Source organism: Vespula pensylvanica, chromosome 9 (assembly GCF_014466175.1).
Source record: "Vespula pensylvanica isolate Volc-1 chromosome 9, ASM1446617v1, whole genome shotgun sequence".
In the NCBI taxonomy this organism is placed as follows: Eukaryota; Metazoa; Arthropoda; class Insecta; order Hymenoptera; family Vespidae; genus Vespula; species Vespula pensylvanica.
The window spans coordinates 436,472-450,991 of NC_057693.1; the positions used below are offsets into that span (position 1 = coordinate 436,472).

General features: G+C 34.3%; 1 protein-coding gene and 1 long non-coding RNA gene across 7 annotated transcripts in view; one reads left to right on the forward strand and one right to left on the reverse strand.

The window, feature by feature from the left end:
- Positions 1 to 833: 833 nt before the first annotated feature.
- Positions 834 to 14,520, reverse strand: part of LOC122631713 — a 143,849-nt gene continuing 130,162 nt past the window's right edge. For 4 of the 6 annotated variants that reach the window (XM_043817730.1, XM_043817727.1, XM_043817728.1 and 1 more), the window contains 10 exons: positions 12,836 to 12,926; positions 10,847 to 11,095; positions 10,061 to 10,331; positions 9,187 to 9,685; positions 8,357 to 8,624; positions 7,413 to 7,791; positions 6,461 to 6,756; positions 5,721 to 5,954; positions 5,110 to 5,260; positions 834 to 1,528 (listed from right to left, as the gene is read on the reverse strand). In XM_043817730.1, coding sequence (XP_043673665.1) covers positions 1,146 to 1,528; positions 5,110 to 5,260; positions 5,721 to 5,954; positions 6,461 to 6,756; positions 7,413 to 7,791; positions 8,357 to 8,624; positions 9,187 to 9,685; positions 10,061 to 10,331; positions 10,847 to 11,095; positions 12,836 to 12,926 — 2,821 coding nt within the window. In that variant the 3' untranslated portion in view covers positions 834 to 1,145. Of the gene's footprint in view, positions 1,529 to 2,341; positions 2,825 to 5,109; positions 5,261 to 5,720; positions 5,955 to 6,460; positions 6,757 to 7,412; positions 7,792 to 8,356; positions 8,625 to 9,186; positions 9,686 to 10,060; positions 10,332 to 10,846; positions 11,096 to 12,835; positions 12,927 to 14,520 lie in introns of those variants that run through there. The other 2 variants (XM_043817729.1, XM_043817731.1) reach the window with 2 other exon arrangements.
- LOC122631720 lies at positions 5,256 to 6,020 on the forward strand. The gene is made up of 2 exons (XR_006327758.1): positions 5,256 to 5,310; positions 5,694 to 6,020. It is a non-coding gene; the product is annotated as an uncharacterized LOC122631720 (long non-coding RNA).

A 14,520-nucleotide genomic window follows, 5' to 3' on the forward strand; every position in this document is an offset into this window, starting at 1 on the left:
ATCTAAGAAATGAGCAACTCGTCGTCGTGGCCATATAAGAGAAGAAGAAGAAGGATATGAAGAGGACACGCGCAGTTAATTTTATATGTCGATCTTAAACATGTTTTCCTTAAAGAGAAAAAAAATGTTCTCTACCACACAACACAGCGTTCTAATGGTTCTCTTTCGAGCAGTCCGTAAATTCGCGTTCGTAAATCGTATTGTAGGTATGTATTTCGAATCGAACTTTGTAAATCGTTTGAACGATTTGTAGGTACTTACTTGGAACGGCGACTACAATTTCAAGGACTCGTTTTCTTATTATCGATAGAAACTTTGATTTTCGTTTTCTTATTCCTATTGATTATCGTACACACATATACGTATCGTTGGAAATTTCTACTTCCGTCGCTTTAATTTTCTTCTTTCTCGAAGAAAACCATCCATCCATCTATCAATATGCCGACTTAGTTGGCCTGAATAATATTAGCGACATAGTTTAAATCTATCGGGAGATATCCTACCGTGTATTTCCTTATCAACGCGTTCTCTAAACGCTTCTAATAGGTACGTTATATACGTGTATTTTTTTCACATATATTGGTTTTTTACTTTTTTCGTAATTATTTTTTCCCTCATTTTCCCTTTCCCATTTTATCCTTCCACTCATCCCTCCTCCCGTCTCCTCCTTTTTTTTCCCTTTACGAACGATAAGAAAAATTATTCGTACGTAGCAGGAGGATGCGACGCTTCCAGTTACATATGTAAACGATGACGAGGAGCTAGCTCCGGATAGTTTTTCACAACAAATACATACAGCAATCGTGTTTCGTTTTGTTTTTGTCTCTAAAAAAAATAAAAAAAAAAAAAAAACAGCGCGGACCCAATTGGAAAGAATATACATTCGTACATACGTGTATACATACATACATACATACATACATACATACATACATACATACATACATACATACATAAAACATCATACGTAGGTTGGTCCTATCGTTCTTTCCCTTTCATTCCTCTCTGTATCCCAGCAACTCGTTGGACTAGGCACGATGCGAGGTGCGCAGTTTGAAAGGATAATTTGATAAAAAGTATGCGGCACCTCTCTCGTTTTCTCGCGTCATAAAGCGTATAGAAAAGTGGAAAAGTCGTATCTGGTTCTAGAGCGAATGTTGTTGTTGTTCGGTGGGTCGTGTCGTTTCGTCGATTTCAAGAGGATTCGAAGTAGTAATTGTCATCATCGTCGTCGTCGTCGTCGTTGTCGTCATCGTCGTCGTCGTCGTTCTCGTTTGGGTAGTCGAGATGAGTATTTTGTTGTCCTGCTCGATAGCATCCATTTTGTTGTCGGAACCGTGCTCGGAAGCGATGTCCGAGCAGGCTGAGGACGATGGGACCATTTCGTCGAGAAAATCAAAGGAGGCCACTGCCTCGCGTTCCTTTTCGCCATACCTCACGAAAAAGTCCTCCCCGCGGTCGATTATGGACGGCCTCGAAGTTCCCCAAGTGGAAGGTCTTAGGACGCGTTGTGCCTGTGCCGCTGATGCTGAGAAACCAAGCGCAGCGGGTCAACATGCCTCAGACACTTCATTCTTCGGCTTTCTTTTCGCGTTCTTTTCGCGTTCTTTCTCGCTCTCTCTCGCTCTCTCTCTCTCTCTCTCTCTCTCTCTCTCTCTCTCTCTCTCTCCCTCGCTCTCTTTCTCCCTTCCTATACCGGCTCTAGCGGACACAGAGTAGCTCGGCTTAGCACTCTTTTTCTTTTTTGTTTTCTTATTTTCTTAGTTTTTTTTTCGTTTTATTTTTTGTTCGTTTTGCATATTACCTCTCCTTCCCCCTCTCTTTTTAGTTTCTTTTTTTTTTTTTTACTATTTTCTTTATCCTTTCCTCTCGCCCTTCTTCGCGCGTCCCTTTCATCTTCTTTTTTTTTTTTTTTTACTTGTTTTTAAACATTTTTTTTCGTTTCTTTTTTCTTTCTTTTTTTTTTTTTCAATTACATCCCACGCTACGCTTACTAATTTCTCTTTTACGATTTCGTTTATAGAGTTTATTAATCTCGTTTACGTTTAGGACGACTCGACTCGCACCATTTTACAATACGTGCACTTATCACCTAAGGATATGACGATTAATCTAATTAAATTTATCCATCGTAAGAGAGAAATTATATCGCTTGTGATCCTTGACGCAATTCCAAAATGAAAAATGTCGCGATGTATTTCGATACTTTTCAAAGCCGAATGATAGTTAATAATTATTAATCGATGGTGAACGAAACTACGAATTGTTTTTAATATATAACAAATCGATCGAAAATATACACATGTTATGCAAGATATTAATGATTATAACAATTCATGTTTTTATTATCCTAATAAAAATTTTATATCAAATATCAAATTATTACGGTAAATTTTTTTCTAAAGAATAAGTGCGATTAATTAAGATTGGATTAGCATCGTTCGTTAATAATGAATATATGTATAATATTTATTATTGCGTCTATGAAAATGTATGAACAAATGGATGTATGTATGAAAAATTTGGATAGAAAATTTGGAAAAGAAGTTTAAGGAATTGCGTAAAGGTGATCACTTTTGCGTTGCGTCTTTCTCGTTACGCTCGTCTTCTGGTTAATAGTATGTTAGTAAGAGCCAATGAGAGGTAAACAACCATTTATAATCGTACAATTCCGTATAGTTCTGTATGCTGGATCGAACAAAAGTTGTCATGATGAAAATATTCCTTCCCGACTGGTAAGACGATTATAGAAATTGTTCGTCACTAAGCCGAACTACGTAGCTTTTCTTGTGACAATCAAAGCACACCGCGTAGGAGCTACCATCTGAACAGAAAATATGGAAAAAAAAGCTATGTACAGCGAGAGCTACTAGCGATTGTGTTAATTCGTGTATGCGTTATGTCGTATACATATACGTATATAAGATCATTTGTAAAAGCTATTGTTTTATTTATGTTTTGCAAGTAAGATCAAACAAACGGATCGATGTTAACGTCCGTTTGTTGATCGATCATGAACAAATTTATCTTCACAAATTAAAACTTAGTTAAGAGATTTTAATAATATCTTTAATAAATTACTAATAAGTAAATAAACCTATGAACGAATTATATTTATATCTGGACAATCGCGTTGGTTTCATTCTAAGGATATTAACTTTACTTTGTCATCATTTTCTTTTTTTATCTATTTTTCTCTTCTTTTTTTTTCTTTTATATTTTTATTTAAATTCTTGCGTGTTAGAAGAAAATAGCCAGGAAGAAGAGAAAAGATAGATAATAATGAAACACTTTAATTAACTCTTTGATAATCTTGTTAACATTTCATTCAAATTGAATGAAAAAATATCATCTCGATTACATCTTGCTTTTCAATAATGCGTATATGTATACGTACGTCTTTACAAAATTGTAAAAATTTTTGTAAGGACGTTTCTTGAGCGAGCATACGAAAGCATACGAAGCGTGAGCACGTTTTAGTTAAATCAAATCAAATTGATATTGCCACGTTCAGAACTTAAAGACATTTTTATTATATGTAGTGAAAAATAGAATTGTGCTTAACGATTATCGATACTTGTTAAAAAATATTGATAAGACTTGATATTATCGATGTATCTACAATTAATAATAATATATCATAATTAATAAAGCTTAATTAATAAAGTTTTTTATCAAAATTATTTGTTAAACAAATTGAATATGTACAGATCTAATTAATCAAAGAAATGCATTGTTGAAAAGATTCAGATATTAGAATGTTCAAATAATAGAGATTTTATTGAATCGTTTTCATTATTTTCTTAAGCCGTTTAAAACTAATAATTAAAATTACATTTTTTTCTTTTTCTTTTTTCTCCATTAATATGATTTCTCTCTTGTGTGATTACACGAATTTTCACGACGAACTTTGATACTCTTGATGATAAATCCAAAAATAAATTCATAATGAACAAGTGTCCGATCGTTTAACTCGATACAATATTCTTCGAAATCTTAGAAAGGTTAATCTCAGAAAGATTAAATATGTAAAAACTGTCAGATAATCTCCAAAAGATTAATTATGTTAACTGTTAAATATACCGATGCGATCATATTCACATTTTTTTAAAGCAAATACGAAATGAATCTTGAACATATTTATACTTGTAATGTTCAAGATCTATGAAAAAGGATCAATGATTATTGCGTAATTTAAAAATCGCGTATTAAAAATAACAATTCCGTTTAAAAAATCGAACAATTTGCAAATAAAAAGATTCTATCGATTGGTTTATCGTTTGTATACAATAATCGATATTATCGTTAAGCACATCTCTAATAGAAAATCGCAGCCTTCCTTAAGATCAGTGTTAATAAGCATTGAAAGTGAGTACGGCTCGTTGATATGAGAAGATAAGGGATTTGAAGTTGCCATAAAAATCTTTATTACTTATTTATATTTGGTGAAGGTGCGATTGAACGAGATGAGCGGTAACGAGTAAGCGAAGTGAATTTGTTTCTTTACTTTTTTTTTTTTTTTTTTTTCCCATAAATACACGTGCTCGCGTTCGAGCGAGGGGAGGTGTTACGCGTTTGTTATACTTTACGACAGTGGTGCGTAAATTATTCATACTTGCAATTATTTTTTGTGAGAAGAGAAGCTTCCTTTTAATCCGATAATTTTATTCTTAATGAAATTTTGTAATCGAATAAACATAAAAAACGAATACAGAATAAAAAACTAATCATCCAAGGATCAATCTTCTTTTCCTTTTTTTCTTTTTCTTCAATAAAAAAATACAATTCAAGGATATGAAATCAACTTTCTTTCAGAATTTTTCAATTCTTTTTTCTCTTTCGATGTAATCAGATAGGGAAGAGAAAAAGGAAGAAAAGAAAAACTTTTTATGCAACACTCGCAACATATCCGTGGAAATTAGATAAGATAGAAATTTAATCTAACTTTGAAACATGTTTTCCATTGATTATATTATCGATATCATTAATTAATTGCAATGTAAATAAAAGTAAAGAAATAGTTTTTGCGCACCACTGTTTTACGAGAGACGATATGCAAGAAAACAAGTAGAAACGGAGAGACGCGTTAACCTTATAAAAAAAGTATACCTTTCTTTTGTCGTCGGTACCGATGTAACCTGTGCAAATGTCGGTAATCCGGTGGTTCATCTCCGGAATCACTACCTGCGGAACCACTGCTCGAGGTCGCCGAAGAACTTTCGCTACTTGCCAACATCACGTCTAGAAGGTTTGCTCTGGCCTAAAGAGAAAAAAAATGCGTATGATTTATTGAATGCTTAAAGTCTAGAGGTAAGAGGAGTGTAAAGGGTAGATCTAACAAAATCACCAACACTTTTAAAAAGCAAACCAATTGTTCGTTTTACAACTTTAGAAAAATCTTTATATTGCTAAAAAAGAAAAATTTTTCTATTAGCCGTTTTAAAAGAAAAATATTAGCCAAGCTCTATTTGAGAGAGCTATATTTGTGAAAGAGTAAACAAACAATTAAAAATCAAAAATTCGACATATAATAATGAATAATAGTAAAAATATTAATTTATCGTATATCAAATTTGTCTAGGTGTAACAAATATTGCAGATATAATAATACTTTTTTTTTCTTTTCATTCATTAAAACTTATAACGTGTAAAAACGAAGAATTGTCTTTCGTGATATTTATTTAATGTATCAGAAAGAAGAGAGATCGAGATCGGTATACCTTAGGATCTGTGAAGTCGATATCACGTTCAACGTGAACCCAACCAGTTGGGCAGCAGCAAGCAAGATCCAATTTTTCGAGCGCAACCTGAGGATCTTGATTGACCGAACTATCTTCGCCTTTTCTAATCATTCGATTTAATTCGTCGATAACGTCCTTCGACGTTGCTCGCTCGTGGAAGCTCAAAGATCTGTCCCTACCTTCGACCAATAGAGGTGCTCTCGCGGGGCTAACCTGACGAAACGAAATGAAAGTTTCAGGAGAATGAACATAGAAGAAATAAATCTTTCACGTTCACTATCCACTGACCTACATGTTCTTCACGATAAATAAATTTATTCTCCTTGCACTGTTTCCCTAAAAAAATATCATGTTTGCATATAACAATATGCATACGAATATTAAACAGAAAGTGATATTTTCGATAAAAATACATTTCGTTAAGGATCACTCGCACGTACGATTGAATTAAACAATTTGTTCGAAATTCTATTTGAAAGATCACACTGCGTTTTATAGTCGATACTTAAGTGCAAAGAATTGATGTATATGTAGATAGGATGAATCTATCTTAATAAATTCACGCGAACATTTTTGCAAATATTTGTAAAATTTTTGTCTACAAAATTGTTCGATATAACGAATAATATTAAAGATATTCGGGTACATGAATCAAAATGGATCACTCTCTGTACGACAGTGAACGTGTTAAACGTGTATGGAAGCTTTCTTGAACTCACAACCGTGCTAGGGGTCGAAGAAGTAGCCGCTTCCTCGTCTTCTTCGGGAACAGCACCCAATTCGGTGGGTGCTACAGTTGTATAACCTACTGCACCTACTAAAGTGCTAGACCCTACAACACCAAGCATTCTATCTTCGGTTGGCAAAGGAGGTACTGCTATTTGTTCGAGCGGATCGTCCTCGTTGTTCACCTCAAGTATATTTTCCGAATTAGCACTTTCTTGCGACGACGGAGATCTTTCTGTACCAATGGAAGAACCTTCGACGGCACATTCGCTTCTATTTCCAGGATTTTCTGAAAATATATTCAAACGTAATCCTTCGCATATTGAAAAGTTTATTATTTCCAAAGCTTAAAGTTACTTAATAGTACAACGTTTATTGTTCAATTAATTAAATAATTTATTAATACAGATTCTTAATGTTAAGATGAAACTGAGACAATTTGAAAATAATATTTTATATATATATATATATATATATATATATATATATATTTGAGAATCACATTTCTTTTTTTCTTTTTTATAAAGAAAAAAAAAGAAAGATGTTCTTTCATATGACAAAGATAAAAAAATAAATTACTTAAATTACTTACAAATATACGGATTCTTAAAGCTAAGACGAAACTTAGACGAATTTAAAAATAATATAGTATATTTCAGGAGGATCTTTTTCTTGTCGTAGAAAAAAAGGTTTACGATAATGACAAAGACAAAAATAAAATAACTTATAAATTATTTACATATAAAAATTCTTAAAACTAGGACGTAAATGAGATAAGTTGAAAATGATAACGCATCTTAGAATTGTTTTTATCTTTTTTAAAGCATAAAAAATTAGTTTTCGATGTAACAAATAACACTAGAACACACGTACACATTAGAAAATAAAAATACGGATTTGAAGATGTTTTACAAACTTTTCAGATCACGTTGATTCAATAATTACCTTCAATCGAATGGGTCGGCCCAGGGATATCGTTTTGTTCCGAAGAATTATTCGGTAATTCTGCCAAATACATTTGTTGCTCGGCTATGAAGGATAGGACACTTTGTAGGGCTTGTTCCCTGTCAGTTGGTGGTTTACCGCTTCTCGAGGAAGTACTCGCGAGACTTTTGGTACTTTCGAATTTGACCAATCTGTAAAAGTCCCTGGTGAAATCGGTGCCGATCGAGGGTGAGTCAGGATCGTCGCTACAACCGGAGAGAGCCGCCGATGATCTTTTACTCGAATTTTCTAAAACTCCTTCCTCGCTACTCCATGAAGCACCAGGGCTCGAAGCATACGGCCAAGGTCCGGCAGTCCTCGTATCCATCAACAGAGCGACCTATCATAGATGGTTGTATTTTTTAATGCTTTCTGTTTCTTTCATAAAATTATACAGGCTGAGTCGTGGAATTGAAAAGGATTGTTTAGATATCGTTGATCAATTTTAATTATATTGTAAGGACAACGAAGATGCATTTAGAAAGTACAATTGGATTATTTTATTTATTTATTTATTGTTTTAATGGAACTATATATATTTCTATCTTTTCACGTTCATATACTTTTCAAAGCTCGTCAATAAAATTTTACAATGATTCACAACGTTTGCTTCAATAAACTATATCGTTTATTAAGAGACTTTAAATATCTCTTGGAATCTTTTTTTTTTTTTTTTCTTTTCCAAGAATTGAGAATATTCAGTAGACTCAATTAATACGAAAACAGTGTACTATGTAATTTCGAGGAAAAACAAATTGCACTTTTTTTTTTATTTGTATCCATTTTAGTTACCCATAATAAATTAGAATTATTATAGTATTGAAGTTTTATTTTCGATGACAAAAAAGACACAAACTGTTTCAATTCCGTGACTAACCCTGTAAAGCGAAATCAAGAAATTGTACCAATTCACCCCCTGCTCTATCGGCGAGGTAGCTGGCACCATTCCATAGACATTCGTTCGCATCCTCTTCGAGTTCCAAAGGATTGTGTTCTTTGATGGCAGGGAGTGCAGGCATAGCGGTACAAGCATTCGATTCTTTCCACGCTGTAGATTCTGTTTGAACGAGATCCTCCGTCGACAACGAAAAACTCCAGTCTTCCAATTCCGCCCTATCGTATTCCAACTCGAGTAAATCTCGATGCTGTTGAGCGCTTCTGCTATCGTCCAATCTGAACAATAATGATATATATAAGTGAATTTTTTAATTAAATCTATATAAATATTTTATTTTCTATGATTATTGTCGGTAAAATCAATGGAATAAAAGAAGGACGAAAGGAAATTTAATAACGTTCACTACCATACGTATTTTTCATAAAAAAAAAAACAAAATTAATCGTCAATGTTAAATGTTATTTTATATTTTCGACTTATTCACTTCATGTAAAAATCATTCTTTTCTTTTCTTTTTATTATTATTATTGTTGTTTTCTTTCATGCTTCTACCATCAATTAGAAAACATTTTCTATAGTCATTTATAGATTAAGATATAAGTGAGGAATTTGTCAATCAATCAATCAATCAATCAAAAGTTCATAAATTTTTGATTAATAAATATATATATATATATAATTTTGCTTGTAACGAGATTATTTGATTTATTTATGAAATTTATTAATTCAATAAGTAAATGTCCGAGATAAAGTTAAAATCGAATTATTTGATATTCCAATGGAGATGCTCGTGGCAGCAAACGTATAAAGGGTTAAGGGGGAGTTCGATGGACGAACCTGAGCCATTGCTGTACGTACTCGGCATCCCAGCCCTCTTCTTCGACGAGAAGAAGGGAGGAGGATCCCATGGGGCTCGGTAATTTGTACGGCGTGAAATTGCTCGTTGCTGTGAGTTTCAAGCAAAGATGACTGTCCGAGAAGCTGCGCATCACGTGCTGATAGGGTAGAAGGTCTTTGCTCGGTGGATAACTATGCCGTGGGTTAATTCCTAGCGTTAAATTGAGAGGTAGGAAGAGGACATCTGGATCACCAGCATCAAGTGCGATTAAACGTGCATCCGGAGAAACGTCGCCTTCAGTCTCATCGGTTGCCTCTTTGAGGTCTTCTAATCCACGTGATGAAGGTTCTTGACGAGCACCTTCGCCTTGAACATCGCTCGACATCGTCGAATAACCTTCATCCCTGTTACCACTTTCAGGACTCTCGCTACCTTCCTCTTCCGTGGCACCTGTCGTACCATTTGACGCTGTTCCCGAACCTGTTGAAGGTTTCTGACCTGAAATAACAAAGAACGATAATATCGTTGCGGGTCACAAGGACTAGACTTAACTCTATATAACTTTGTAAAATGAATAATATATCCTATATCGTTGTTTTCGTTTTCCTTTTTTATCGATAAGAAATTTATACAAAAAAAGTGTTTTAAGGATTTTCTTCGTAATTCTACTTTTTAAAAAGTTAATCCATTCGATTGTGATATTCAAATATTTTTTAATTTCGAAGTCATGTTAGAATCATTGAATTCGTTCTGACGTGATGAATCGATATCATTCCATTGAAAGGAAAAATCAAGATAATTATGAATGAAATATAATTTTCGTTAATAATAATGGAAAATGTTGTAATATAAATACAAGTTTAAATATAATACCTAGAGTGGGTCTGTTTCGTCGACATTTTGTCGCAGCCGCCATTACGGGTATTTGTAGATTAAGGGAGCGTGGTCTGGAAAGAGGAACCCAGGATGGATCCAGGCTAAGAGCAGCTACTAAAGCGGCCGGTCCAGCTTCGAGTATACTTTGAATCAGTTCAGTAGGACTTCCGGGACTCGCTGCTTGAGCCAGGAGACCCGAGAGAGCTCGATTTTGAGCTTCGAGTTCTCGTATGCGCCTTTGTAGCGCACCGATCTCTTCCCTGAAACCCTGAAAGAAATTGCACAGGTATCAGTACATTGGACTCGGTAGAAGACATTACATTCGTTGTCTTTAAAACTTCAACGAGTTATTTTCTAAGGATAAAAAATATTTTCGAGACCAATCAAATTGCAGTAATTCTGTCAATCGCATTATTTTTAATTTTGCTATTTACATTCGGTGCAATATTTATAAACAACTGTGTTATAACAATTACGTAGCGTCTATCCTTAGAATATTAAAATACATCGAATTTCTTTGGAATTGGCCGAAACCTTACGATGAAAAAAATTTTTTTTTCTTTTAAAGATCTTTCATACATATATTTATAAAAACAAATCTTCGATATTTACAATTAATACATGGAGATTTGTCGTTATCAAAATTTTTATATCGAAAAATCAGGAAATATAAAGTACTCTAATCATGCCGAAGAAAGGTCTTTGATAAACAGAGGCGAGCACAAAGGAAGAAGGGAAGTGAAATAGGGGAGTAAGAATGAAAAAGTATGGCTTTCGATGAACCTTTTGAGATAGAAGGGCGCGGACCACCTGGTTGGCGACGTCGTCGAGACACCGCTCGTACTGGCGACGCTGAGCGTCGGCGTCACGTGCCAGGGCTGCGTGTTCACTTTCCAAGGTCGCCAAACGTGCTACCAATGCAGCATGCACCTCCCCAGCGCACGCAGCTTCCAAGCCACGCAATTGACCGCGCATCGACTCGTTTTCCAATTGTAACTTTGAGATCTGAACCTGGTACTGATGAACCCGTGCCTAAACAACAATGAAAGACAATGATCAAAGATTAAAAAATCGATTTTCTTTTTCTCGATCTTCTTCTTTATCCCTTTCTCAAGTACTGATATTACGTTTATCGCAATTAGCTCGAAGAGTTAATAAAGCGTCAACGCGTTATTAGCAGAAAGGCGGTTAACGTTAAATTAGAGCTTAGGAGCTGCCAGGGACAGGAACGCTAATAGAGGGTGCGTGTGTCTGATTTATAACGGTCGTACCAAGCGGTGGTTCTCTCGCCCCCACTGTTAATGTCTGCTCCCTCTATTCCCTCCCTCCCTCCAATTCCCCTCCTCGATCCCATCCCTCTAGCCCTTTTCTCGGTATTCTTTCGAGAGCGAAGGGTGGCAACGATTTTCTGTCATCTTCGACGAGAGAAAATAGAACGATTTTATTCACTTTTTTGGGACGTTAATGCTGATACCGTTGAATTTCATTGAGTTTGCTGCGTTGACTATATACATTTGTTCTACACACATATATATATATATATGTATATGTATATGTATATATGTAGATATATATAGAGTTAACAGATAAACGTTTTGGAATTTTGTGATCGAGCGTAGATCGATAATAAACGATATTTCGTAGGGCAGCGATGTGAACCCATTGGATCAAAGTACGACTCTTTTAGAGGGAAACCGTCCGTGAACGAGATAGCATACTACATCGTAAAGTATAAAGGGATGCTAGCAAACGTCGTATTTACTGTTCCCCTCTTTATCGAGCCGTAGCCGTAGCAACTTTTCTTTTTTGATGAGACTCGGACTTGATATCACCGATTGATATAGTTTAAAGTTATACGAATATATTTTTAGTGATATATATATATATATATATATGTATATATATATATATATATATATATATATATATATACGCTTTGTTTTCATTGTCCATTCTTAGTTAACGTGTCAGTAATTTTTTTTCCTTAGAATGAAGCTATCACGTGAATCGTAAAGTACAAAGCAATAATTTTTTTGCTTGAAATCTTTCAGTAGGAGTAAAGCAACGTTTCTTGATTTATAAAGGGTCGCGAGCTAATATTGAATCGCGTTAAATTTTTAATGGACCGTGAAATGATACCTGCTACATTAACTCAATACGAGGAATGTGATTAATATTGTAAGAGATTTTCACAAAGTTCTCGTAGTTATTGTGTGTTTCCGAGACGCATATTTTAAATGATATAGTCATAATCGTATAGTTAATAATACAGTTACTCCAATGTCTCTGTCGGATTTTTAACAAATTTTATATCATAAAAAATTGGGTCGCGTTTTAATAATTACGAACGAATGCATTATGCCGCAGAATAGAAAGATTGAAAAACGCTGATCTAAAGGATTGCCTTGTAGAAAGTATGCCAAACAAAAAATTAATTGCGTTATAAAATGAAAAATTAAAAATAAGACGCTTTTTACGAAGTGTTTTAATGAAAAAAGAACATATGCATTCTGCAGGTAGATTAAACCAATCAAATACTACTAAATCATATACTCTTATATACATATATGTAACCTTCCATATAAAGTAGCCGAAAAAAAAGATTCAACACAAAATTGATTGTTATATTCATATTCAAAGGTTAATCTCTTTTTTTTTTAAAGATATAAATCATACTTAGTACGGTTTAGTTGTGTTAAAAAATTAGATCGTAAAGGGTTAACATTAACTCGGGAATAATGGTCGGCAGCTGTTAGCTGGTATTCTTCTTACCTCGTAGGATAGTGTGAGCGCAGTCTTTTCTTGCTTCAACTGTTCGGCCCTTTGCTTGTGTTGCAACAATCCACGGGATGATTCTTCCATCCTACGACATACAAGAAATCAGGTAGGCGTGAAGTGGCTCTGTTGGATTTTAATCCTCACTGAAATGATCCTAATTGAATGCTCCCTAACGATTCTCGCTGCTTCTTTCACCATTTCTTTGAAAGATGGGATAGGAAGAGAGAGAAACAGAGACAGAGAGAGGGGGTGGCAAGAGGAAGGGTGGTGGAAAGAGAGAGAGAGAGAGAGAGAGAGAGAAAGAAAGAAAAAAAGAAAGAATTGCCTCGAAACGTATTTTTCTTGTCGTTGAAGCTTGAAAAGCGCCATGGATTCATCATAATAAACGAACGAAAGGTACAACGCAAAATTGGAAGTTTATATTTGAGGATCGTTAAAAGAGGGTTCTCTCGCGAGTAAGCCGATTTTACTTTCGTTTAGTTTCGTAAGTAAGCACACACACTTGGAAATATCGAAAGACTAATCGGCTTTAAAGCTCCTCTTGTTAAACTTTCGTATTTGTCTTAGCTCTTAACGCTCCGCTAAAACGATTATGACATTGATTTTCTCGAAGTTGAAGAGAAATCGATTTGAAATATTTTAATGCATCTTGCATATTCAATTCATCAATAATTAATGCCGATATTTTCAGAATTTTACATCTAAATATAACTTAAATATTATATCTAACGTGTATAATAGATTAGTATATTTTGTAGTAAAAATATCGAAATTACTTATTGGCCAATTCAATACTATACTTTATTATTTAGATATGATCTGTCGTGATTCTTATTCTTGTTTTATTTATTTAGATATGAAATATTGAAATTTTTAATATTACTTGTTAGGCGATTATCATATGTGATCTGAACTAAGAGTTATAAAAAAAGTTACGTTTTATTTTACCAATGTAAGATTTTTTATTCGTTTTTCATTCGTTCATAATGATTACTTACATTTTTTTGTTTTTATTTATTAATTATATATATATATATATCCTATTATATATATCTCGTTTTTCTGTCCTATCGTTTTTCGAATCAGGATTATAATAAACTTATGTATCTATTATCTTCTTTTTCTTTTGTTACATCATCCTATCGGCAAACTAAATTATCTATCGATCTTTTCTCCACGCAATTCTTTCGATATTCGCTACGCCGCGGCAGGGTCAAAAGGAAGGACGAACGATACGTACTATATATCATTGGACGAAAGCCAATATCGATGATTTACCATCGAATTCTCTGGTTATCGGTGCGTGAAACACTTCCCTTTCTCCTCCTACTACCCTCCCTCCTTCTCTCCCTCTCTCTCTTTCTCTTTCTCTCTCATTATTTATACGTTATAACCTTCCTTGGGGCACTTTTATACCGCGTGGTCTGGTCCACCGAATATAAAATACCTAGCAGCTTTGCGGCTCGATGAAATAAGCGTGGAAATAAGCGACGTTCGTAACGCGTTATTGAGGGAAACGAGGGAAAAAAGTGGCAAAGACCAATGGGTAAGAGAAAATGGAAAAAGAGAAAAAAAAATGAGAACGGCCGCCGTTAACTATACATCTATCTGTAGCAGGTGTTATTAAAAAATTCCCACATCGGTGTAAAAATTGGTAGGTTTAAGATTTCTTTCAATTT